The 27,944-nt window shown below is 41.7% G+C and overlaps 1 protein-coding gene across 4 annotated transcripts in view; it reads right to left on the bottom strand.

The window, feature by feature from the left end:
- The window catches only part of lnx1 (ligand of numb-protein X 1), a 137,527-nt gene that overhangs the window by 4,131 nt on the left and 105,452 nt on the right, over positions 1-27,944 (bottom strand). For all 4 annotated transcript variants that reach the window (XM_008111662.3, XM_003221558.4, XM_003221559.4 and 1 more), the window contains 3 exons: positions 25,554-25,734; positions 19,400-19,628; positions 2,097-2,255 (listed from right to left, as the gene is read on the bottom strand). In XM_008111662.3, coding sequence (XP_008109869.2) covers positions 2,097-2,255; positions 19,400-19,628; positions 25,554-25,734 — 569 coding nt within the window. The remainder of the gene's footprint in view (positions 1-2,096; positions 2,256-19,399; positions 19,629-25,553; positions 25,735-27,944) is intronic.

The following is a 27,944-nucleotide window of genomic DNA, read 5'->3' as shown; positions in this document are numbered from 1 at the left end:
TCCATAGACACCTCCAAGGTCATGTGGCCGGCATGACTACATGGAGTGCCATTACCTTCCCGCCAGAGCGGTACCTATTGATCTACTCACATTGGCATGTTTTCAAGCTGCTAGGTTGGCAGAAGCTGGAGCTAACAGCGGGCACTCACTCTGCTCCCGGGATTTGAACCTGGGACCTTTCGGTCTGCAAGTTCAGCAGCTCAGTGCTTTAACACACTTCGCCATCGGGGCTCATGTATATATAATATACATACACATACACACAATGTGGAGAATATGTGGAAAGGTAGATAGATAGATAAGTTGGGAGCCACAGCGAAGGCACCTTCCTGGGAGCAAGGCCTAATAATAATAATAATAATAATAATAATAATAATAATAATAATAATAATAATAATAATAAAAAATCCCTTACAATATCCAAGATGGGTACCATTATTGGCAGAGAAAGCCAAGCTGTAGGAGTTGAAATCCAATCATTTATCCTCCCTATAGAATCAATTTTATATGCATTTTTAGCTACAGAAAAGCTAAAATCAGGACAGTAAAAGAACAACACCCAGAAAATGGGAATTCCAGACAGGAAACAATCAGGGCCAGCTAATACCTCCCAACAAAGGATTCCCCCAGGTAGGAAGCAGCCAGGCTTTGAAGCTGCAAGGCTATTCAATGCTAATCAAGGTGACCAATTGCAACATTCACACTTGCCTCCCACAGACAAGAGTTCTTTCTCCCACCCTGGACCTTCCACAGATATATAAACCCCACTTGCCTAGCTTCGCACAGACGTCAAAACCTCACCGCCGGGCCCCTCTCTGTCTCTCTCGGTCTCGGCTCCATCCGCCGCCTTCCCGCCTCAGAGAGACACCAGGCCTGAGCTGAGGCGAGGCGGCGGCGGCGGCCATTTCCCCCCTCCGTCTTCCTTCTCCTCCTCCTCGGCCTCCTTCCCCCTCGCCCCCTCCCATTGGCTGAGCCCGTGACGCCCCTTTTGCTGAGGGGCAAAAGGAAAGGGCCTGAATGGTTTGGGTGATTTGCAAAAGCTTTTTTTTCCTAACGAAGAAAACGACGACATAACGAAAAACGGCCTCTCGCGATTCGAAACCGCGATATCAGACGTGTGGACAACCAATGCTTCAAAATTGCTTCAAAACAAACGAAAATAACGAATTAATAACGGTTAACGGGGAAAACGAATTATTTGAGCAAGCCTAATCTCTATGATTCTAAGGGGAACCAGTAAGTATGATCTTGTTTTGGCTTGTGAGGTATTTTGAGTTGGTCCCAGGTTCCTGCATAAGTGGTCCCTTGCAGAGGTAATTGTAATTTCTTCCTTTACTACAAGGAGAAGCATACAAGGAATTCAAGCATTAATTTGAAACCAGCCAGCTAAATAGATTATGGAGAGATAGCTGGGTTCGGAATTCAGGGATGATATTCACTATATATAAAATTGTGTGGTCATGCCCATATACATTTACAATTATTTATGTACATGTTCTGTCTGTGGTATTAATCCATCACAAAAACAAACTATGTGTGTGTGTGTGGGGGGGGGGGCAGAACGGACACAAAAGCTGGAATCCTCTTCATGATTTATATTGGCATACATTCTGTTTTTGAGAGCTAGCACAATGTAGCGGTTATGAGTATTGGACTATGACAGGAGATTAACATTTCAATAACATGCTTGGCCATGGAAACCTACTGGGTGACCTTGAGCGAGTCACATATTTTCAGCTCCAGAAAAGCCCATGGTAGTGTTGCTGTTAAGTTGGAAATAACTTGAAGGCCCATAACAAGAAGTTATTGCATGTTCTCAGAAGTAGTGCAGTGGTGACATCCTATTCAGAATGTTGTGGGCCCTGGGATGCAATTGCCCATGCCTGGAAGGTTTGGCAAGTATGTTTCTTTAGCAATGGGTCAGCATTATTTAGAGGTTAACCCAACATAAAGCAATTACACCAACTCATACCTTGTGTGCAAAAATATTGTACCTTGACAGATCGTGCAGAAAAATGCCTGTATGGGGGATCAATGTCAGGGCATGTATATTGGAAGGAAAGAATTAATTTAAAAATAATGTTTTTTTTATTTACCTGATTCTTCCATCATTATATGCTGGTGTTCCTGCAACAATTGATTTGATAAAAAATGGCTTGTTCCCACTGTTTTCTTCATAACCTCCCACAATACTGAAGCCAAGACTGCCTTCTGTATTTCTCCGTAATACAATTTCTTTGCAACTGTACAAATACCTGGAGTGGGAAAAATAATTTTGTTTAATAAGTTGTACAATTATCTCAAAATCACCATACACTTACTATTTCCTTAGTCATATCAGCCTGAAAAACTAATTCTTGGTCTACATTATATATTCAAATTGCCCATTTCTGGTGGTTGAAGTGTTTGCACAGAGTTTGGAATCCTGCACAGACTAAAGCACACTGGGGTTAACAGAGAAGAAAGCATTGACAGAAATGTTCCTGTGTACCTTGAATGTTTCTTAATAGCTGTGGTTATAAAAAAGATCTCTATCTGAAAATAGAACAAAAACTGGTCTGATAAAATCTATTGGGCAGTAATCTGGGATACTTCAAAAATGTAACCAAAAGTGGAAGTGGTTTTAGTTCTTTCGAAAGCATGTTGCCAACTGTTACACTTCACAGGTTTCCCAAAAGCTGTCGGAGTAAAGGATTCTCAATTCAATAGTCCAAATTTTGATTGTATTATTTCAAAACAGTAATTCATATTACAGGCCAGGCATTCATATTGCACAGAACACTTTTTCCTAATTGTAGAAGTGTGATCGAGGTGACCACCCCTCCCCCCACAGGACTTTGTAAAAGATAGTTCAAAAATCAAGACTTTATGTTCTATATTCCATATATTTATAGTAGAAGGTGATTGAGACGTTTTACTGGAGTTTACTGTGGTTTACTAAAACTCTCTGAACAAAACTCTCTGAACCTTTTAGCCTGTGATGACTCATGGGCCATGTAGTCCTGTTCCTAGTACTGTTGTGTCAGATGAAGAGGAAAACTTGGGTTTCCCACCGTTTCTGCCGGATTTGGAGCCCTTGCAGCTGCAGGATGTTTGCCCACAAGAAGTCAGCCAAACAAGCCTTGAGCAGAAATCTCCCCCATTTTCTCGCCGGCTTTATTATAATCAAGATAGAAGCGCTCGGGAGGCGACTCGCCGGAGCGCTAGGATAGCTGCCAGACAATTAGATGATTAAGTCTGTTTCCCTTGGGAAAGTTTAAGGAGTCATGCATCTGGACACAGCATAGGTTTCGTTTCTTGTTCCCCACAGAAGGTGTTCTTTGGCGGGAAAACAAGATCCTATATAGGTGTTTGGACACAAAGGAATCCTTGCGGAGTCAATTCGTCAGCTTCGGGAGTAGATTGTGTGTGGACTACGCTACTCCAGTTTCCAGGACCTTGCTCTCGTTCCAGCCCTGCCTTGTTCCCCGGACCTCGCCACGGATTTCGCCACGGACCCTGTTCTTGCTCCTTGCTTCTTGTTGCCTTGAATCAAGCCTTGTTTGCCAAGAATCTAGTTTGCTCCCTAGCCTTGCATTAAGCTCCATGGACTAAAGGACCTTGTCATTTCCCCTCACTTTGCTTGGCAAAGTGTGTGTTTCGGTTATTGGATTACAACTTTGGACCTTAATATTTCATATTGGACATTGTTTTCCTGGACTATATTTGACCTTTCCTGAAAGGTCTACTTCTGAACTATATTCTACACTTGTTTTTATTAACTTTATATATTTCCTTAATAAAGATATTAGTTAGATTCTGGTCTCTGCGCATGGTTATTGGTGCTCTGCAGCCTGGGTCCTGACATAGCCTGAGGCAAGAGATAACAACTTCATGAATTGTAAAATCATGCTGCTAAAACTCCACTTTTATGAATTTCCATGCTGGGTTCTCCAGATGTTATGAACTTCGTTCTTATCAAATATTTTCAATTGTTTATATCATTCATGATTCCCCTTTATGAAATGTAACTCACTCTTATGAATTCTCCCTTATTTCCATGAAATCTATCTATCTGCCTATATGTATTTGTACTCTTTGGAATCCCCAGAAAATATGTATTTTTCCCAGCCTGGGTTATATTCCAACTTTATTTTATTTTTCATTTTATTTCATATAATTGTCAAATCATGAAATCAAATAGGAAATATTTTGAACTCAACATGAACCCCAGAACCTATCCCATTTCCTATGACCCAGGCTTCCTTTCCCAAAACCAAAAGGATAATCTGCCACCGCTAAATCCAATCAAATTCAAATTGCATGGACAATATAGGGCTTGAGTCACCGAATTCGGAGTTGTTGACCTAAAGGATATTCGCCCCAAGGCAAACATTGTCATATCTCACCCAAAGAAATATCCAGGACACCTCAGGAAGGCGCCCTGCAGAGCCTGTCAATATGGCTCATCACCACCCATCTTTGCTTCCATCTCTGACACCCCAAGGCATATCTAAAATCTGTATACGTGACAGAAACCCGGACATCCTTGATTGCTGCCATTAATAAAACAGCACCCTTTAGAAATCAGTCTAGCAGGACTTAATCCTCTGGTTCCTGTCCCCGTCACCTCATTGTTTCGCTAACTCCCGCCTTCTCTCTCCTGATTGGCCCGAGTGGAGACGTAAGGTAGCTTCCTATTGGGCCAACGGAGCGAGGCGGGAAACGAAAGCCCGCCTCGTTCAACCTTCTAGCCTATCAACGATCAGATGGGTGGGGAAGCAGGGCGGGAAATTCAAAGGGCTTTCAGACTGAAATTTTGTATAAATATGGCTTTATTTTGATTGTATGGTACTTCTAGTAAGTCGAATGATCGCTACTAGAGTCCTCTTCAGGTGAATTGCTCAATAAAGACTCGGCGGATTTTCCTTCAACTTTGGCGGACCTTCTTCATTTCGGCTTCAGGTTGTATTGCGGCTCGTATTTTCGTTTTGGCTCCGCCAAGGTCCGTTCTCTCAGGACCGGATCGGGTCTCTCCTTAAGGGCCCCGATCCCCTAAAATGCGGTCGACAACAGAAGGGCTCTGCTCCACTTGGAAATATATAGTACAGTATTACGTCCACACAGTTGAGCCAATAAAACTCTTCCTAGTCATTCTGATTTCACTTTCAAAGCATCTCTTTCTTTGTATCTATATTATTAGCACCACTCAGAGATAAAGCTTTAAATTAAAAGGAAGATTTTAAAAATAAATAGGCACCACTATTTTGCAAAGAAATAAGGGAATAGGTTTCTGCTCTTTTTCATCTGGGGTTTCATAGTACTGCTAGATGAAGCCCTTGGGAACTACAAATATTCACCTGCTGGCATGATAAAACGTTTGTGCAAAAGTTAACTGGCTCTAATGTGAAAAGCAGGTGTCTCTTGGTCCTTCCACATGAAGCCAGCTCTATCATTTTGCCATCTGCCTCAGCTTGTAGCATTCGGAATACCATTTTTCATAAAGACATAAACTCACCACAGGATTTAGCAGTGCTTACTGTGGTCATGGTCGAATGTTGCCAGGATTTAGCTGTGACTGATAGCTAAACATATAGCTAAACTGATAAACATATTAGCATCTGTTAAGCAAGTTATATTGGCACCAATTTACAACAATAATTCTGAATGGTTTTTTTTGTTTTTCCAAAAGATTTTGGGGTTTCCTTTACACTATTACATATAATTTATACATAAGGAAAATATTTGCCTAAATTGGCATCTGAAACATATATGGCAAATCATATTCTTAGCACACCACTATATATATTTGGGGTGCTGTGGGCGGTGTTTTTAAAACTGAAGATTTAAAAGAATTCTAGATCTACTCAGAGTGGTTTTCTAGAGTCACTTTGGGTGGTTCTGAATATACCAGATGTCTTCTTATAGCTGTATACAATAGGGAAGGAATGTAGCTCACTGCTAGAGTACACACAGTATATTGGAAGTAAAAAGGTTTTAGATGCTTGGACTCTAGGTTAGGACTCTTCTAAAATCTAGATAGCGAGTAGTGCCAGGAAGTGTAGGTGATAATAGCTCAGAACAGATGAGAACAAGAGTACAGTCCTCCATACTTCTGGAACATGGCCATACAGCCCGGAAAACATACAACAACCCAGTCCTCCATATGTTGCTGAATTGTTCCCAATAGCACTAGTCAACACTGAAAAGGAAAGGATGCTGGGAGTTGGACCTCAGCAGTGTCTGGAGGGCTGTATGTTTCTTATCTTGTGCTAAATAATGGCTGTTTAACTTGACAATTTTTCATTCATAGAACCCATTGCGGGTTGCTCCAGACATATGTTTAAAAATGTCTTCTAGCCATTGGATAAAAATTGGGGAAAATATTGGACTATTGGATTATGACCTGTTAGGATCATAACCTATTGGGGATTATGACCTGTTGGGATCATAATATATTAGGTAGCAGAGTTTCAGGAGTGTTCCTTTAGTTTATTGGGTAATGGAAAATCACTGGGTGCGTAAATGTCATGTTTCTATTCCACGCTCTCAGCAGACAAAGATTCAAGTAGACTTCTTTAAAATAACATGTTTGTTTTACTCACAACTTCAGGTATCTTTCTTGTCAGGTTAAGCTTTAAAACGTTTCAGTTTGTAGCTTTAACTTATCGTTTTTAACAGTCTCTTCAAAACTATATTGCTCTGCACAGCTCCCTTTTATAGCAGTCTACTTCCAAGGAACTCAAGCCTCAACTGACTTCTAACTTCTAACACTGGCTTCTGTACTCAGACTCAAGCCTCAACTGTCATTCCTCAACTGTCATTCTTTTAAACTGTATTCTAAACGCTCACTGAACCAGTCACATGGTCTTCGGCCCCTCCCACTGCCTCAAGACCATAGAGCTAAGAAAACTGCAAACCAAAGAAGACATACACTTCAGGAAATAAACAACACATTATAAACAGAGAATACATTAGAAAGAGGAGGCTTGAGAAAGTTGCTATCTCCAAGAGAAAGTATATAAATGAATTGGCCATTTTTCCGTGGAGTCCAATTTTAGGCTCCAAGGAGATATTTTTTCCAATGAAAAATGACTTGAACATTGATTTCCAGTTCACTTCCTTTGTCTGGGGCCTCCGGTGACGAAGTGTGTTAAAGCGCTGATCTGCTGAACTTGCGGACCAAAAGGTCACAGGTTCGAATCCGGGGAGCGGAATGAGCACCCGCTGTTAGCTCCAATAGGTACCACTCCGGTGGGAAGGTAACGGCGCTCCATGCAGTCATGCCGGCCACATGACCTTGGAGGTGTCTACGGACAACGCCGGCTCTTTGGCTTAGAAATGGAGATGAGCACCAACCCCCAGTCGGAAACAACTGGACTTAACATCAGGGGAAACCTTTACCTTTTACCTCCTTTGGGTGAAAAGACTATTACTCCTAAAAATGCACACACCCCAACATTTCATGTGTGACCAAGCAACTCCAGAATGTGGTCAAGATGTCACAACAACAGAAGCTAGTCCAGGCTACAACACTTTGCTTTTGCCTAGGTCTAGTTTCTGCCTCTTTCTCTCATCTGCTAACTCTTCAGTTAATTGAATGCAGACTACCTTCACTTTTTGAAAGAGTAACAAAAGTGAGATGATAAATAGGATTATAATTGGGTTTATCATGTCAAATTGGGACAGTTGGAGGGAATCAAAATGTTCCACAGAGGTTAAGAAAAATATGAATAAATTGATATCCATAATTCCAGAGAGCACGGGGGTACGGTCTGCCAAGGTTCCCTGCAGGGGAAATGCAGTCCCTGGTCCATCCCTGCACTAGATGAACCAACACATCTGTCATATGAGGCAACTGGCTGTGTTCCTAAATTTTGAAATGATGTGGGATATCACAATATATCAATAAATGCAGGTTGACTACTTAGAAATAAAGTTGTTTTTCAGATCTTACAATTCTCCTCCCCAGCTGCTGAGGCCAGTCCCTTTCTGAAAACAAGGAAGAGAGCAAAGCATGTAGGAGTGTGGTAGTGGGTGTACCAAGAGATGCATTTTCTAAAATACTATCTTGATTTGCTCTTTGGTGAACTACCTTGAGGACTGTATGATAAAACATGCAAGTAAAACATAAAAAATGTTTGAACAAAGACATCTAAGGAGTCAGCTGTAATGGTTCCATAGTGTGTTTAAGAAGCACATTAAGGTTAAGACAGCAATTCCTTTTGGTTGGAATAACTGCACCCAAAAATCCAGTATGTAATTTGATATCCATATGATGCAGGTGGGTGGCTTGACCGAATTGCTATTACAAGGAAGGTAGGCAGGGACTTGCTTTTCTTGGCTGCTAATGAATACCAAGTGGTAGCCCAAGTTAACCAATTACAAATGGAAGCTTTATCAAAGGTTGGGGTGCGGGTGAGATTTTTTAAATTATAGATCAGAGTTGCAAATGCAAAGTTATTTCCAACTGTATACCTCCCACGTGTGCTCAATACAGCAATCTTATGAATAAAAGTGGAGTTGCAGCACTCTCAACACTAGATTCTCCCAATACTTTCTGGATCTTTGCTGGAAAAGGTGAAGCAAAGCATAAGGAGTTTTTTCACTATTTTTCTCTACAAATGTTATCACTCTGAAACAAGTGGGAAAGGATTTATTTATACCAATACCAAGACCAGCATAAATCTGCTTCTGTTTTATAGCTATGACTAGACAAACAGGGCAGAACTCTCTGGACCATCCTCCAAAAACTGGATGCCCTGACAAAATTGTGAACATCCTGTGGCTCCTCCATGATGGCAACTGTCCTGGCCAGCAATGACTCCCAAAGTGACCCATTTAAGGTAGAATCAGGAGTCAAACAGGGATGTTTTATTGTCGCAACCTTATTTTCTATCTTCACTGCTATGATACTTAATCTTGTTGATTGGAAGCTACCCACTGGAGTGGAAATCATCTATCAGACAGATGGCAAGCTATTTAACCTCAGCAGATTGAAAGCCAAAACCAAGATCACAACAACATCTGTTATAGAACTCCAATATGCTGATGATAACATTGTCTGTGTGCATTCAGAAGACGACTTACAGGCCACTCTAAACACCTTTGCAGAAGCATACAAGAAGCTTGGCCTCTCATTGAACATCGAGAAAATCAAAATGCTCTTCCAGCAGGCACCAGCCAATCCCTCTGCAATACCAGAAATACAGCTTAATGGTGTAACATTAGAAAATGTTCACGATTTTTACTACCTTGGCAGCCACCTCTCCACAAAAGTCAACATTGACACTGAAACAAAACACTGTCTGAGCTCTGTGAGTGCAGCATTCTTCTGAATAAAGCAGAGAGTGTTTGAGAATCGGGACATGAATAGAGACACCAAGGTGCTTGTTTATAAAGCTATTGTCCTCCCAACCCTGTTATATGCCTGCGAAATGTGGATGGTCTACCGACATCACACTCAACTCCTGGAATGATTCCACTAGCGTTGCCTCCAAAAAATCCTGCAAATCTCTTGGGAAGACAGGCAGACAAATGTCAGCATGCTCGAAGAAGCAAAGACCACCAGCACTGAAGTGATGCTCCTACACCATCAGCTCTGCTGGACTGGCCACATTGTCTGAATGCCCGATCACTGTCTCCCAAGGCAGTTACTATAATTCCAACTCAAGAATGGAAAACAGAATGTTGGTGGACAGGAAGAGATTTAAAGATGGGCTCAAAGCCAACCTTAAAAACTGTGGCATAAACACTGAGAACTGGGAAGCCTTGGCCCTTGAGCGCTCTAACTTAAGGTCAGCTGTTAACAATAATGCTGTGCATATCAACGAGGCACGAATGGAGGGCAAAAGGAAGAAACGTGCCTAGAGGAAGGCGCCTCAAGCCAACCTTGACCGGGACCACCTTCCACCTGGAAACCAATGTCCTTTGTTTTCGTGTCAGGAGAAACTTGAGTCGCTTCTGGAGTGAGAGAATTGGCCGTCTGCAAGGACATGGCCTAGGGGACTCCCAGATGTTTTGATGTTTTTTCCATCCTTATGGGAGGCGAGATCATCCGCACTCTCCCCAGGTGGGATTCGAACCTGACAGATTTCAGGTCAGCAACCCAACCTTCAAGTCATGAGGCTTTAGTCCACTACGCCATCGGGGGCTCCAACCAATGTCCTCACTGTGGAAGAACATGCGGGTCAAGAATAGGACTCCACAGTCACCTAAGTACCCACTACCAAGACACTACACTCGGAGGGCCATCATACTCAGACAACGAGGGATCACCTAAGTAAGTAAGTAAGTATGACTAGACAAGTGCCCACAGCATCTCTTGGTATGTCTATGGCCACACTCCTGTGTGCTTTGCTCCTTTCCTTGTTTTCAGGAAGAGAGTGGCCTCAGCAACTGGGAAGGAGAATTGCAAATTGGATCTTTTCCCCTCTTCTCCTTCCTTTTGTCACTGTCTTTGCCTCTCTTTTTCTCCCTCTGTTAGCTGGTTCCTTTTTCCATCATTGGAAGGAGCGCGCTAATATCCTATCACTATATGGACATATGATTGCATTCAAGAAGTTACTTGGGACTTCACACTTTTTTCTTTTTTTAAAGGCTATGAAATGTCTTTTAGCATATTGCAATCCTTATCCCTCAAATGATTTAATTATTTGTCTTGCAAGTAGGCCTGAATCCATGAGAGAGAGCCAGACATATATCTAATAAATAGGATGTGGTAGACTAAATTGAGCCAGTAACAGTCATAATAATAATGAGGCACTAAGAAAAAGTTGTCCTCAACTCCCTGATGAATAACAGTTTAACTCAAAATATTCTGGAATGGAGAATGTCAGTGGGTTGTCCAATTATGTATTTCATTTAGAATTAGGATTCTTGGGAAGACTTATATGTACTGAAAACAAGGTCAGAGAAAGAAGCGTCTTCTCATTCCTTGGCCTGCAAGTTAGGATCAGAAGCAGCTGTCTCATGGGCAAAGTCCGGTGGGCCTTGAATTAGGATTAGGATAAAACTGTCTATGCAAATGGTTCTCACGCTGGGGTCCCCAGATGTGTTTGGCCTACAACTCCCAGAAATACCAGCAAGTTTACCAGCTGTTAGTATTTCTGAGAGTTAAAGGCCAAAAACATCTCGGGTTCCCAGGTTGAGAACCGCAGGTCTATGCTCCAAATTCAGCTCTATCTTCTGAGCCTGAGTTAAGTCACCTTATCTCTAATTACAAATTTCAGTGACTTTATTGAACTTCCTGGCATGGCCTTGAGGAGATGGAGGATGTAAAACGTTTGGAGTATAAACTGAAATGGATTGGGGGCTACACTTAGTTTTACTGGGAGGCTAAAGCTGCTAAAACAGGCGGACATGTCTGGTGTTCTTTTGAAACCATGTGAAAACAGAATGACAATTAGGCCTCCTTATGATTTCTATTGTAGCTGATGGTGCCACACTGACTAATCCACATATTGGAAGCACTGCCTTTCCAAAAATACTCTTGAAAGTTCAGGAATCATTCAAAACACTGCCAAACAGAGGTCATGGCTGTCCACTCCACTTGTCGGAGTGGATACAAGCAGAAGCCATAAATCGGGCTTTTGAGCTTCAGAATAGCTTGAAGTTACATGCTTGCATGGTTTCAGATGGAAGAACAGCCGTTTCATTTAGGTGAGATTTCTAAACTGGACTTTGGTGAGTCATTGTTTAGATACTCTGGTAGAACTGCCTATTCTCCTTTTGAGTAAAATAAGAGCTGTTATGAAACAGACAGACTTGGTCACATTTCTATACCAGAACAAGGGATGTTTATTTTTTAATTTGAGAAGCAGTGGGGTAGAACAAATAATGGCAGAAGGAGAAAGACAGGTGAGAGAAACTAGTTTCTTTACAAGCAAAGGTAGAGTGAGTTTTTGTAGGCTGTATTTCAGACGAAGTAAGTGGCAAAAACACCTCTGAGTATATTTCCTTGTATAAGAAAACCTCATGAAATTCATGGGATTGTGGTATGTCGATAGTTCATTTGAAGGCACACACAATGTTGCAGGAAGAGAGGAATCATGTTAGATCTGTGAAGTACTGTTGCACTGTTCAATCTTTCACTATTCCTCAGGCACCACCATCAGAATATTGTCAAGCAAAGCAATGGCGGTGAAGAATGGCATTTGGTGACCCAAACACTTACTTCGGCTGGTTCAAAGATCGGCAGCCCGGCTTTTAACTGGAGCTAACTACAGAGAGCAAACAACACCCCTACTAAAGTAGCTCCACTGGTGATGAACTGCCAGTCCCAATTCAGCGTCCCAATTCATGGACCTATAAAGCCCTATACGATTTGGGCCCTCCCTATCTTCATGATCGCATCTCCCTTTATGAACCACCGTGGACTCTGAGATTTGCCGGGGAGGCCCTCCTCTCGCTCCTGCCACCGTCACAAGTGCAGCTGGTGGGGATGAGGGAGAGGGCCTTCTCGGTGGTGGCTCCCCAACTCTGGAATGCTTTTCCCAGAGAGATCAAACAAGCCCCTACACTATCCTCTTTCTGCAAGGATTTGAAAATCTGGTGGTTCCTGCAGATTTTTGAGCAGGATTAGTCCTAGGCCCTCCTGGGTTGTTAACTAGGACTCTACTCAGCACTTTATCCACTTTCCAGCCCTATGATATTCTGTTGCACTTGTCTTGCCTAGCACTTTATAGTTGGCCTTGCCCACTCTGAAACCCTGGTCATTATATCTGGCCCCACTGATGGAGCATTTTGTAACTGTTTTTTGTTTTTGTGGTTGTTTGGAATTGTATGTTATTGTTCCATGTTTTTTATTCTTTATTATGTTTAATTTGTTGCATGGTTTCTTTGCTATGTTGGAAACCGCCCTGAGTCCTCTCGAAGAGAGAGGGCGGTATATAAATAAAGTTTTATTATTATATTTATTATCCTTAAATTGACCCAATTATTGTGCGGCAGTATTCCTGGGATGTTCGGCAAGATTCTAGTAAAAATCCTACTTCCCATTTCACCCCAAAATATTTGCTACTTCTCATTCCAGAAACTACATAGCAAAAGTTAGAAGAGAAGGGCAGAGAAGAGATTTACTCCTTTGCTCTTCCTTCCTTTTTTCATCTGCCTCTGTCTTTCTTCCCTGTTACTCTCCTTCATTCACATCTCCAACCTACAAATTTAAAGAGGGGCTACAAAGTGGAGTCAATGACATGCGAGTGTGAAGAAAAGCAATCCACAGACCACTTACTACAATGCAACCTGAGCATTGCTCAATGGAGAACCTTCTCACAGTGACACCAGAGGCACTCCAAGTCGTCAGCTTCTGGTCAAAGGAAATCTAGTATAATGCCAAGTTTTAAACTTTGTTTGTGTTCTTGAATGCATTATAACTGTATCCTCAATTCACTTCTGACATGATAAATAAATAAATCTCTTGACTTATCCTCTTCTATTTACTTTTCCTCTCACTCTCCCACCCCAGCTCTCTCAGTATTTTTTGTACTGATTAATTGTTGTATTTAAGAACTTGCATTCTACTTTGGTTAATACATTTTAAGAAAATGATAACATATATTAGCAAAAGATTTCTAGTTTGGGAAGACCAATCAGGACTCTCTGTTTTCCCAATACAGTTTTGCAACTTCAGGAAGATGGGGTGAGGGGAAGCAACGAAGAAAGTTGCTTCGGATCCATCTGGCTCCTCTTTAAGATTTGGTGGGCAGTTGTCCTGACTAGCACCAAATGGGAACTCTTCTCCTGAAAGGTTACATTCTCAGACGAGAGGGGAAATGAGTTAACATGTATTAATGTGATGCATGCTCTGGCAAAGTGACCTACTAAAGGGCTTCCAGATGTGTTGTGCAAAACCGAGAGAGCAAAACAAAACAGACCCTGAGTAATAAAGATGCTGAGTTGAACTCAGCAGGTGAGATTAACATATCTGACTACCTCTGCTGTTAAGTAATTAAATCTGCATTTTGATGCTTGGGCAAAACAAGCAAGTACCAGAAGGAAATGCACCTCTGTTCCTATCAGTTCTAATTAACTTTTAAGCCCAACCGCCCCTTCCAAAAAAACCCTTGAATTTAAGAAGTCTAAGGTACCAGTTCAGCATACTAATCCCCTTTGGTGTTCATATATACACTGTAGCTCTTTTCTCTTAGTGGTGCTGCAGCTGGAGATATGATTACAATGAATTTCCTGTTTCAGACCTGCTGACATGGTGGGTAATTTTACTTTAGCCAAAGAGGCCACAGGGGAAAGGGAAGGACAGGAGTATGTGCATAAATTTGGAACAGGGAGAGGGAAACCCAGAACAATTTGCTGATGGCTTCAAAAAAGCAAAGCTTTTCCACTGTAGGTTTTTTTTAAGTTGGCTTCTTCGTTTTCTACATTGTGAGAAATGTCCAATAAGAGACACATTGAAGAAATGCCATGCTTATCAACAAGCCAGAGACACACATCTAGAGGTCATTTGCTCATCTACATCATAATGAAGATGGGCTTTGTGATAGAGCTGAGCTTCTGAACTTGCTGACCGAAAGGTCGCTGGTTCGAATCCTGGAAGTGAGGTGAGCTCCCGCTGTTAGCCCCAGCTTCTGCCAACCTAGCAGCGAATGTAAGTAGGTCAATAGGTACCACTCTGGTGGGACGGTATCGGTGCTCTGTGCAGTCATGCCGGCTACATGACCTTGGAGGTGTCTACAGACAATGCCAGCTCTTTGTCTTAGAAATGGAGATGAGCACCAACCCCCAGAGTCGGACATGACTAGACTTAATGTCAGGGGAAAACCTTTACCTTTACTTTGTGATAGAAAATCTCCGGAGAGGGGAACTCGGTGAATGACAAAAGTCCTAAGACAATGGATTTCATTATGGCATCCATTTTGTGACAGAGGTAGGCAATTTCAGGCCCTCCAGATTTTGTTGGGTTGCAGCTCCTATCATCCTTGGCTGATAGCTGTGCAGGCAGTGATGATTAGGAAATGCTATCTAGCAATAGCTGAAGTGTGACAACTCACCACTCTTGTATGGATATTACAACTGACACATGCATAAAGTGTTGCTTTGAATTAGATCAGTGGTTCTCAACCTGTGGGTCCCTAGGTGTTTCGGCCCACAACTCCCAGAAGTCCCACCCAGTTTACCAGCTGTTAGGATTTCTGGGAGTTGAAGGCCAAAACACCTGGGGAGCCACAGGTTGAGAACCACTGGATTAGATGGACAGCTACACAAACAGACAGGAGAAGAGGAAGGATTAAATTCAGGGGAATCAGAAGAAAGGATCCTAATCAAGGGGATCAAGTGGCAACTGTGATCTTTACCTCCCAAGTGACTGGTTGTATTGTAAGCGACACAAAGTTTCCTTGCATATGTGACCTTCTTAACATACATATTGGCCAGAATCCTTTAAGTGCATTAGGATTTTCACATCCCACCCAAATACACAGTAGAAAAATAGTGATCCACATATCCCAAGCATCCAAAAGAGACAACTGGCAATTTAATAGTTATTTCCGTTGGCCTACTTTGAGAACTAAAATAGCTTTTTAAAAATGAAAGTGACTGAAATGTTATTTGCAGGGGAACAATAATGACAATAATGAAACAGGCCCAGAAGACATACAAACACACAAAACAACTTGTAAAGGATCCACAGTCTTAGAAAGCAGATCATTTTTATGTTCATTTTTTTCAATATGGAAGGCAGGGTTTTGCAAAAATTTTGGTCCCCCAGGGCCAGACAGCCCCTCAATAAATTCCCCATTTCCATGACATTGGAGAAGATGATTTTAGGGTTAGTGATACACAAACATTCTTTCAAGCAATTAAAATTTGACTGCAGTTGACTCTCCACATTTTCAGGTTTGACTTTTGCAGATTTGATCATTTGAGGATTTGATTAAATGTTCTCTTTATGAATCTCTCTCCTCTGGTTCAATTCTATAGCTGTATTGCAGGACCTAGAAATTTCCAGAGAGGTCTTAGGTTTAAAAAATCACATTTTTTCACTTTTGCAAGGGTCTTGTGGTTGTGGATGGCTGACTGTATGCACCTGGATTTATTTTCATGCATCTCTAATAAATAAATCCATGGAGCTCTTGAGCTCCCTCAATGTAGTAGACTGATAGATAAAGGTTTAGCCTGCAGAAGAGAAGGCTAAGAGGAGACATGATAGCCATGTACAAATATGTGAGGGGAAGTCATAGGGAGGAGGGAGCAAGCTTGTTTTCTGCTGCCCTGCAGACTAGGACACGGAACAATGGCTTCAAACTACAGGAAAGGAGATTCCACCTGAACATCAGGAAGAACTTCCTCACTGTGAGAGCTGTTCAGCAGTGGAACTCTCTCCCCCAGGCTGTGATGGAGGCTCCTTCTTTGGAGGCTTTTAAGCAGAGGCTGGATGGCCATCTGTCGGGGGTGCTTTGAATGCGATTTCCTGCTTCTTGGCAGGGGGTTGGACTGGATGGCCCATGAGGTCTCTTCCAACTCTACTATTCTATGATTCTATGATTCTAGGTAAAGGTTTCCCCTGACGTTAAGTCCAGTCATGTCCGACTCTGGGGGTTGGTGCTCATCTCCATTTCTAAGCCGAAGAGCCAGCGTTGTCTGTAGACACCTCCAAAGTCATGTGGCCAGCATGACTGCATGGAGCGCCGTTACCTATTGATCTACTCACATTTGCATGTTTTCAAACTGCTAGGTTGGCAGAAACTGGAGCTAACAGCGGGTGCTCACTCTGCTCCCCAGATTCGAACCGGCGACCTTATGGTCTGCAAGTTCAGCAGCTCAGCGCTTAAACACAATGCGCCACCAGGAGCTCCTAGTAGACTGATAAGTTAAGTATATTTACTAATGTATTGTGTGAAAGAAGGAGGGAGCGAGAACAAACAGATGTACACTCCAACCAATTAAGGTGAACTTCAGATCATCTAAACTTCAGATTCTGAAGTATTTGAATCAACAGAGACGAGACAAAATGAAAAGCAAGTATTGAAAACTTTTCAAGTGAGTCTCAAGTCTCTTCTGGGATGGCGGGCCTTCCTTATTTATGGGTTTTGGGTTTTAGCTTGAGGGTAGATTTAATTCAGTGTCATACTGGCAGGATCACATTTTAAAAATTCAGGTTCAGACAAATGTTGCAATGAGGCCAGATTTATATCCCAGGGAGACATTAAAAGCCGCTGTGTGAGTGGGTGACAAACTACGCACTCTGCGGTTTTTGTTATTTTTCTTAAAAGTTACAACACAGCTGCTTCCGGCCCATTAGAGGGGAACATTTTCCTTTTCAGGACAGGGCAAGGGCGAGGGGGGGGGGACAGTTTGGAGAACACATACCCCTGTGCACACACAGCTCTCAAACATCTGGGCAAAATCAAACAATTTAAGATACCCTATTGCTAAAACAGCGTATGGGCGTTTGGCAAGAGTTGTTTGGAAAGGAGGCAGGGTGGTCCAGGAGCCCAGACCCATGTTCCAAGAGCCTTGCTTTTATGCTGGTTCTCCCTTACATCTTTCATGGCTAGGTACCTCTTCCCAAACTGGCCCTGCCCAGGAGATTTTTGCTATTTTAAAAGTGGATCCTCATGTCATATTATATCTAGAATTGGTAGAGAAGGAAATGAGTTGCTTGGTTGTAACAGGAATATGGAAAGAAGAAGTGCTTGAAATACAGTAGAGTCTCACTAATCCAAGCCTCGCTTATCCAAGCCTCTGGATAATCCAAGCCATTTTTGTAGTCAATGTTTCCAATATATCATGATATTTTGGTGCTAAATTCGTAAATACAGTAATTACAACGTAACATTACTGCGTATTGAACTACTTTTTCTGTCAAATTTGTTGTATAACATGAAGTTTTGGTGCTTAATTTGTAAAATCATAACCTAATTTGATGTTTAATAGGCTTTTCCTTGATCAGTCCTTATAATCCAAGATATTCACTTATCCAAGCTTCTGCCAGCCCGTTTAGCTTGGATTAGTGAGACTCTACTGTAACGTTCTTTGACCAACTTCAAGAAAGATTGCGACTTGTTTATCACATTTTCCAACATTAGTGGCAAATTTCAACTATTGGATTTATGAATTAGAGCAGTGGTTCTCAACCTGGGGGTCAGGACCTCTGGGGGGTCCCAGGGAGGGTTCAGAGGGATCGCCAAAGACCATAAGAAAACACATATTTCTAATGGTGTTAGGAATCCCTTTGGCAGAGAAGGCTGCAGATCTCTCCACCTTTCCTTCTCTTTCTTTTTGGAAACAGACGGTGAATCCTCCTACCAAAAGCCCTCCTCCTGCAAGTTTGGTTTAATTCTATCGTTGGTGGAGTTCAGAATGCTCTTTGATTGTAGGTGAACTATAAATCCCAGCAGCTACAACTCCCAAGTGACAAAATCAATCCCCCGCCAACCCCGCCATTATTCAAATTTGCGTATGTTGAGTATTTGTGCCAAAATTTGATCCAGTGAATGAAAATACATCCTGCATATCAGATATTGATATTACCAACCATAACAGTAACAAAATTACAGTTATGAAGTCGCAATGAAAATAAGTTTATGGTTGGGGGTCACCACAACATGAGGAAATGCATTAAGGACATTAGGAAGGTTGAGAACCACTGAATTAGAGGAAAGTTATTAAAAGTAGAAGTGTGGAAAGATAGTCTTTTCTAAGGGAAATAGGATAACAATAGGCAATGAACGTGAGGTTTGAAAGAGAAATTTCAGCAGTTGTGTGTCTACTATGTGTTTATTGGTGTTTTATCAGCTGGAGGTCCCAGTTTCATCTCCTTATCATGGTTAATCAAGGGTCACCGTCCCATGATATTTCCTGGCTGTCCCTGGCTTCTTCACATGCTGTCCCCAGCTTCTTCAATGAGGATACGGGTAGTCACCCGTATCCTCATTTCTTCCTTTTAGCACATTGCTGGGAGCCTCACCAGAAATAGCCCTATATCATAAGATGGGCTTTGTCAGCTCTGACCCGGCAGCGTACTAAAAGGAAGAAAAAACCTGTCTGATGAGGTCCTTAGGTCAGGGTGATTATTTTATGTTTAGTTGCATTAGATCAGTAGTTCTCAACCTGTGAGTCACCAGATGTTTTGGCCTTCAACTCCCGGAAATCCTAACAGCTGGTAAACTGGCTGGAATTTCAGGGAGCTATAGACCAAAACACCTGGTTGAGACCCACAGGTTGAGAAACACTGGATTAGATGAAATAGTTTTAGTTTTATGTACTGTACTATGAAAATCTGTACTGATTTTCTTGTACTGATTTGGTTCTTTCTATTGTTATCCATTATTTCTGGATAAAAATAATTATCTAAAAAAGAAGTAGGGCAGAGTCTAGATTTAATGTTGATATCAATGCAAAACATCAAGAAAGAGGTGGTCAACCTTCATGAATGGTTATGCTTATTTCCCTTTGGACTTACCGTGGAAGCTCTAGCCACATGACCCAGGTAGGTGACCATTCGTTGTGACCGGGTGTGTTCTCCTCAGCATCACAGGATGAATCCTCACTCTCATCCAGGGAGGCCTTACACTCTTTCAGTTCGAGTGCTTTGAGGACAACCGAGGAGGAAATGTTTTTCAAAAGGGCTACAGCCTCCCCACGGCTGACACCTGTCAAATCAATTCCATTCACATTGAGCAGAATGTCTCCTGGGGGGCAGAAAAATAAAACACAAAATAGAACACACTTGCTCATTCAAAGCTCTACTACTAAGCTCAGGAACGTCCAACTGGCATCTTGATACACTCTTTGTTTTTTCTGCATCCTGACAAAAATAGATTCAACTCAGCACTGAAGGCTGGGGATCTGCATGTCAGCAGTGAAGTGATTTTGCCCGTGGCTTGAATCCAAATTTTAATCTATCCAAGGTGCTGGGCCTCTTTGTAGGATAGGCTTAAGCACCTCAGAGAGCATCCTTGGAGTGTGGATTAAAACCCACAGCAGATTCATTGCCTCATTTACATGGAAGCTGCCAGCCACTATGGCAAGCAGGTTGTAAGATGTAAAGAGATTCCAGATGTTACTATTATAAATTACATTGATCTTTTTAATATAATGTTCTACTCCCAAACCCATTCGGGTGTTAGCTGAAAGTCTTTTGGCAGCACTAGCCCAGAGAAGGATGAGTTGCATTAGGATGCGAATTCAAATTCCATCTCAGCCAGCAACACTTAATTTTTGGTATGTGATTTACTTTCAGCCTCCACCCACCCGTACTAGCCATAAAAATGGAAAACAACAGTTTGGCAGGAAAGTAGTTGTACTTGCTGCCCAAACTAGGGGCAGAAAATTAGTTTCTTTAGAAGGACAACAAACAAAGCTGTGCATGTGTGTGTATGGGTTTGTGTTTCATAATGCACTTGTGTAAACACCGTAAGGAAAAATATGACTAAGCCAATGAGATTCAATAGAAAGGAATACTTTCAAATATTTTTCAGATATGTTTTGTGGTGTGCCTTTAAGTTACTTGTGACCTCAGTCCCCAAGGGGAGAAAAGGTAGGCTACAAATAAAGTATCATCATCATCATTATTATGGCAACTCTAGGTGAATCTACTACAAAGTTCTCTTGGCATATTTGGTCTGTGGGGCCGGGAGGTGGTTGACTCTGCCTTCTTCTCAAGCTGAGAGTGAGACTTGCCCAATGCGACTCAACGGGTTTCCAGGTCCAAGCAGGGGTTCGAAATCGGGTCTCCCTGAGTCCTAATCCACCCTCCAACCACTAAACCATGTCAGTTCTTATTCAGACATGTACAGTGGGTGAAATTATTAATAGACTTAAAATTATACAACTTATTTTTTCATTGGAAACTAATTTACAAAAGATATAGCACTTGTATAAATAATTAAAAGGAGACGTGGTTTTGTGTATATTTGAGCAATTAATCATTTATGAACAATAGGAATTATTGACTCTCATTCGTTTTGTTTGTTATCAGTTCAAAGCTGTGAATTTTAAATACTTCAATGATTTCTATGCACCTTGATCTTCTAGAGTTTAGAAAAGTTAATTTTTGAGGCTAAATGATTGCTAGTTTCTGGGGGGTTTATTGTCTGAGTTCTAGAAAAAAAATCTTCAAAATGAAAAAAAAGCGATTAAGCTAAATAATGGTGATGGATAATGGGTGCTGCAGTCCCACAAGATTAGGCATAACCCTATTTACAGTTCTTGTGAACACCATTTGTTCAGTAAGATTTACAGCTGCAGACCCAAAGAAAAATAGTTCAGAGGGCTTTTAGAAAAGCCATATGCTTTCCAGAGCTGCATCACAGGGCCCTTCAGACAGGCCCTATATCCCAGGATGTCATCCCAGATTTTCTGTTTATCCCAGATTATCTGGCAGTGTGGACTTATATAATCCAGTTTAAAGCAGAAAACCTGGGATCAGATACAGGGCCTGTCTGGAAGGGCTCATAGCCACACTTTCCCCCACTGAATTCAGGATGACAAGACACTTTTGGCCAATTTTTGACAAGATTATCACAATTTTAGAGGACATCGTTGTGGTTCAAATGTTTCGTTATTATAAAATATACCAAGCAGTTAATCCAAGATTTAAACTGCATAAGGATGAATATAAAAATGGGAGAACATTTATCCAGTCCCTGTGGAAATTGAAAAATTGAGAGGAATATTGCATTTTAATAGCCCAGATTTTATGAACAAAAGGCTATCTCGTATTTCAAAAAAACAAACAAAAACAAAACATCCAGTTTATACCAATTCATTTTGAGAACAATATGTACTTCTTTTGAGAAGAATGCTAATATTTCTGGAGAACTAAAACCATATTTGGAAATAGACAGTACACTGGAATAAGGAACCACATTGGAAACAGCTTCCTTGTGGAATCTGGAGCAATTCCAAAGTTAATTTCTCCCCAATTTCAACTGTTTTAGATAGTGGCTTCAATATAGACATCAAATTTCGATGACCACAGAACTGGTATTTGAACAAAGAATACTACCAGATTTGGGTTTGGAAAATGATTTCAATGTGCAGGCAGAAGTTTCTTTTCAAAAAGCAATGTTAAGAACAGAAAACTATTATTATTATTATTATTATTATTATTATTATTATTATTATTATTGTGTTTATTATTGTTTGTTTATACCCACTTTTTCTCTCCCCAGGAAGACTCAAAGTGACTGCTACATTTATTTATTTACAATGAGGTAGTAGTTTACACACCTTGCTGGAGAATGAACCTAGGTCATCCCAGATTCTAATTATTACACTATGCTGGCTCAATTTTTCCAGCTGTTCCTCTCTCCCCTTTTTCATGTATCATGGAAAGGAATTTCCTTTGAGAAAAATACTGTGAAGGGTTTGGCCCTTCTCTAGAAGGATGGGAGTATGAGGAGATCAATGAGGGTCAATTATTCAAATGATTCCAGGCAGACTCAATGCTTTTGTATGCATGCAGAACATTCCTGGTGCCATGATGGAGCATTTTCATAATACATATTCCAGTAATTTCAAGAAAAATCAATTTCCTCTAAGGCACATTTGGCCACTGTCTGCTCTTTCTGAGTCAAGTGAGACATCGCACATCTATGTTAGTAACTTCAGGAGATGAGTCAGAGCAGGATTCTGGAAAATCTTTCTAACAATTAACATAATATATTTGCATATTAACTCTATCTGAATAGGTTTACAATGTTTTATGCAATAATATGCCATACAACAATTCTATGAGTATCTCCTCAATTGAGGTTATGATTTCAGATCAGAATTCCTTAAAGTGATCAGTTTGGCATTGCCTGTGAACCAGATTAGCATATTTAAACATAAAATTTGAATAAGGCCTGCAGCACATTGAGGTCAATAAGCCGGGCAGTAGTCGGGGTATTTGCCACGCAGCACGGCAAATCCAGTGGGCAGCGGGGGGGGGGGGGGAACCATTGCCTTGCATTGCCTGCTGCACCACTTTCCTCATCAAATGAGGAAAGCATGAGGCCCAGCTTCCCTCCGTTCTCAGGGAAGCATCCTAGCATGCTGCCAGGATGCTTCCTCTATGGAGCCCCACCAGAAGTAGCCTTACATTGTGTGATGACGTCTGGTGGGCTCCATGGACGAAGCATCCTAACAGTGTGATAGGACACTTACAAGTCTCTGTGTGATGAGGTGGTATATCTGTGCGGGGCTAAACAACCTCATCATATGGGCTGATTTGTCTGCCGTATGTGGCTTCCTTGGCCCTTTGCTATGGAGCCCATTACACGATGCACATCTAATTCTGGCCGGGCTTCATGGTGAAAGGGGCGAGAAAGTCATGTATGCTACCATGGTGGCAACACAGGAGGCTTCCCATGTTGTCTTTGCTACAATGGAGAAATCCAGGTGGTGAATGCTTCTCCTCATGGGTTGGGGCCAGCGGTAAGTCTTGTGATGCAGGGCTTGGAGTGATGCACTCTCCATGCCCCCTACCTGGACGTCGCGGATTCACCACGATGCGTGGCAAATCCCTCACTTCATGTGATAAGGTCCAAAGTATAATGTGTGCATTTCAATATTTATTTATTTACTGTATTTATATATGCTGCCCTTGTCATCCCAGAGGGGACTCAGAGCAGCTGTTTAGTTTGTTTAAGATCTAGAATCATAGAATCATGGAATCTTAGAGTTGGAAGAGACATCACGGGCCATCCAGTCTAACCCCCTGTAAAAAGCATGAAAATCTCATTCAAAGCACCGACAGATGGCCATCCAGCCTCTGCTTAAAAGCCTCCAAGGAAGGAGCCTCCACCACAGTCCGGGGGAGAGAGTTCCACTGCCGAACAGCTCTCACAGTGAGGAAGTTCTTCCTGATGTTCAGGTGGAATCTCCTTTCCTGTAGTTTGAAGCCATTGTTCCGTGTCCTAGTCTGCAGGGCAGCAGAAAATAAGCTTGCTCCCTCCTCCCTATGACTTCCCCTCACATATTTATACATGGCTATCATGTCTCCTCTCAGCCTTCTCTTCTGCAAGCTAAACATACCCAGCTCTTTAAGCCCCTCCTCATAGGGCTTGTTCTCCAGACCCTTGATCATTTTAGTTGCCCTCCTCTGGACGTTTTCCAGCTTGTCAACATCTCCCTTCAACTGTGGTGCCCAGAATTGAATACAGTATTCCAGGTGTGGCCTGACCAAGGCAGAATAGAGGGGGAGCATGACTTCCCTGGATCTAGATGCTATACCCCTATTTATGCAAGCCAAAATCGCATTAGCTTTTTTCACCGCCACATCACATTGTGGGCTCATGTGTAACTTGTTGTCCATGAGGACTCCAAGGTCTTTTTCAAAACACAAATCCATGATGCTTCCAAATATCTGGAGATGTCACACATTAATTTTATAAATAATTCTAATTTCAAGGTTTAGTGGTATTTTATAAAATTTGGATTGAAGCCCATTGGGTTTCTCTGAGCACTGATCACTCAGACTCTCTCTGCCCCCCCCCCCAACAGATATAGCTCATGACATTTCCAGCTTCAACACGGTTTTCTATGAGTTATACTGTATTTCATACTTTGGGTTTATTTATTTTTAAATTATGGCTCCCAGAATACATCGGCCAAGCTCTGCTAAAATACAGGACCGATAGGAGGAAGCAAAGAGGTGCTCAGCACCCAGAAAGTGGTGTCTGTCAGCTCAAAGTATACTGTGCACATTCCTTGTCATCTATCTTGGGACTCAGCAAAAATTCAATTTGCAAATGTTGATGGGAACATGCAATAGTGGCTGAAGCAGTGGTGGTCAGTGTGTGACCCTTCACATGCCATTGGACCAGAGCTTCCATCAGACCACTGCTGGCTAGATCTGAAGGGAACTACAGTCCAATGGCATTTAGAGGACCACATATTGTTTACTCATGACAAATGAATTCTGAGTAATTCTGGGTTCAAATTCTCACTCAACTATGAATCTCACTGAGAGACTTTCAACCTATCCACTTAACTTACTTCAATAGTGACACATGTTGAGAACAGTCTACAGGGTTGGAAAATATGTGACCCTTCCAGTGTCAATGGGATTACAATTCACACGATCTCTCACTATTGGGTATGCTGACTAGAACTGAGAGGAGATGCCAATAGCATCCGAAAGTCTGTATAATCCCAACATTTGATGGACAGCCCTTAGGATCAATGGTGGAGTATGATTAGAAATAAATAAACCATCTCCTCTTATGGAAATCCGACAGTTTGGGCAGGATTTAAGTTTAGGACTTCAGTTATAGAAAGTCAGCATACCATACTTTTCTGTCTTCACACTTTCAAACAATGCTGAAAAGAGGGCTGAAGAAGTTGGTGGAATGCAATAAAATGGCACATACGGACTGGCAGAGCGACCCTAGTAGAGCCTTTTTGTTCACGTTGAATCCAACTTATCTTCTCATCAATAAATTCAAAACCATGACAGAGAGACCTATGGCCTTCCAGATTTTTTGGTTGGATATGACAAGAGGTTCAAAAGACCTCTGTCCCACACAATATTTCTGCTTTCCCAGGAAATATTTAAACATTTCTTGAAATCACTCATTGCTTTTGCTTTGCAATTGGGAATATGCCCTGAACTCCAGTAGTGTTGTCACCTGTTTTGATTCTGCCATCCCGGCTGATGACTCCACCAGGTTCAACACTCATCACATAGATGGGTAAATCCCATTCCTGGTGGGAGGAGGCACCACCTGCCACAGTCATACCCAGGGACTCCGTATGGTCTTTTCGGACAACCACCACCTTTTCATGACTGGTGATGGCATGGAGGGCAGCCTGAGAAGGGAAAAGAGTAGAAACAAGTTTAGTGCACTAACAAACATTTGACAGTTCAGTGACAGATATTTTCCCATATTTTTCCATCATTCATTCATGGCTTTTTTTAATTACGGTAATTCTGGTATGTAGTTCCTTTCCAAGTAGAAGTAAAAATTCATGACTGATTTTTAAAAGGTTAGTTTTTTTTAAGAGCCAGTATGGTAAAGTGGTTTGATCAACTTTCTGTGTATATTTCAGATTTCAATATCAATGTCAAAAATACGTAGTATGATTTTACATAGTATTTGTGCTACATTAGAACAGTAAAGACAAATATTACTTAAGTAAAATAAACAATTAATATTAAATTGCCAAAAATAAGATGTAAACACTAAATGAATCTGGGAAAATTGCAACACATCCAATGAAGTGGTTTAAAATAAGTATAAAAAAAAGATTAGGGCTAAGTATCAGTTTACTTGGAATACACAAAGCTCATTCCAGAAGCGTGTTTAAGATCTGGTCCAAGAGTCCAGAAGAGCCTTGACTTCCAGTGTGACCATCATCCCACTAGTTAACATGGACTAGGTCTCTAGAGACAAGGATTTGATTCCTCACATGACCATAGAGCCCACTGGGTGACCTTGAGCATGTCATACTCCCTCACCTTCAGAAAACCCCATGACAGGTAAGTCCATAAGTTAGAAAAAGATTGAGAGCACACAACAACATATAAATCTTCCTCCATCTATGAAAAGAGAAACTTGTTTCTGGAAAAATTCTGTTTCCCTCGCAGAATACTTGGTTGTCTGTCATCTTCAGTAAATCTCTCTTTACAAGAAATAGCCCTGCCTTCCTTCCTCAGTTTTTCTAAGGCAACCTTATTGTGAAAAGGAAAGAAAGAAAAAGAGACTCTTATTTCCATTTTTGTGAGCATTTTTTCCTCACTGGCAACTATTTGTTTTTGAGAGGAAATGTCTAGTGCATCAGTCAAGGCAGTTTTTGACTTTGTTAGTAAGTATGAAAATGATATGCTTCCTCTGTCTCATACTTCAATAATGTTTCAGTTCATGGAGACTGTGTTTATTATACATTCTATGAAGAAAATTATGTCAACTTCATCAAGATTTAGAGGCGATGGACAGAAATGGATTGCAATCCCCCCTAGGTCACAGGACCCCCCGATGGTGCAGCAGACTAAACTGCCAAGCTACTGAACTTGCTGAGTGAAAGGTTGGCAGTTCGAATCCAGGGAGCAGGGTGAGCTCCCGCTGTTACTTCCAGCTTCTGTCAACCTAGCAGTTTGAAAACATGCAAATGAGAATAGATCAATAGGTACACTCCGGCAGGAAGGTAACTGTGCTCCATGCAGTCATGCCGGCCACATGATCTTGGAGGTGTCTGTGGGAAATGCCGGCTCTTCGGCTTAGAAATGGAGATGAGAACCAACCCCCAGAGTTGGACATGACTGGACTTAATGTCAGGGGAAAACCTTTACCTTTACCTAGGTCACAATCAAAACCCTAATCATACCTTTCTCTCAAAATATTTCTCGTTATTTAGATTTTTTGAAACACAAGAGCATCTATACATATAATAAAAGTGAAAATCTGTATGTGGCACGGGTGTCCGCTCACACATACAGCCTCTGGCCTCCACAAACAGGCTATAGTTCCCAGTGCAGAGGAGCCATCAAGTCACTCCCTCCCAGGACATTGCAAGTTACAGCAAGCACATCCCAGTGTTCCTTGCTCTCTCCAATTACATGACCCCACCCATTGCCTCTCCCTTAACCCTTCCTACCCTTTCCTATGGCATACAGCAAACAGGAATTGATCAGCAACTGAACATACTGGAGCAGTTTGGGGAGAATTCACCATGATTTATGGGAGTTGTAGGGACTGGGATGCAGAGTTCACCTGCAATCTAAGAGCACTCTGAACCCCACCAGTGATGGACCTGGAACTCACTTGGCACAGAGACTCAATATGCATACTGGCGGGGTTTGAGCGTGATTGACCTTGACATCCAGGGGTTATAGTTCACCTGTATTCAGAGAACACTGAATCCATCTGATGACAGATCTGGACCAAACTTGGCATACAAATTCAACATGGCTAACCCAGAATACTGGTGGACTTTGGAGGTGATTCTTTGGGAATTATAGCTTACCTGTATTCTGTGAGCTCTCAGAACCCCACCAATGACGGATCTGGACCAAACTTGGC

The sequence above is a fragment of the Anolis carolinensis genome, chromosome 5 (genome assembly GCF_035594765.1).
Source record: "Anolis carolinensis isolate JA03-04 chromosome 5, rAnoCar3.1.pri, whole genome shotgun sequence".
Lineage (NCBI taxonomy): Eukaryota > Metazoa > Chordata > Lepidosauria > Squamata > Dactyloidae > Anolis > Anolis carolinensis.
The sequence above is the reverse complement of the archived record's forward strand: the minus strand, read 5'-3'. Positions and strand labels throughout refer to the sequence as shown.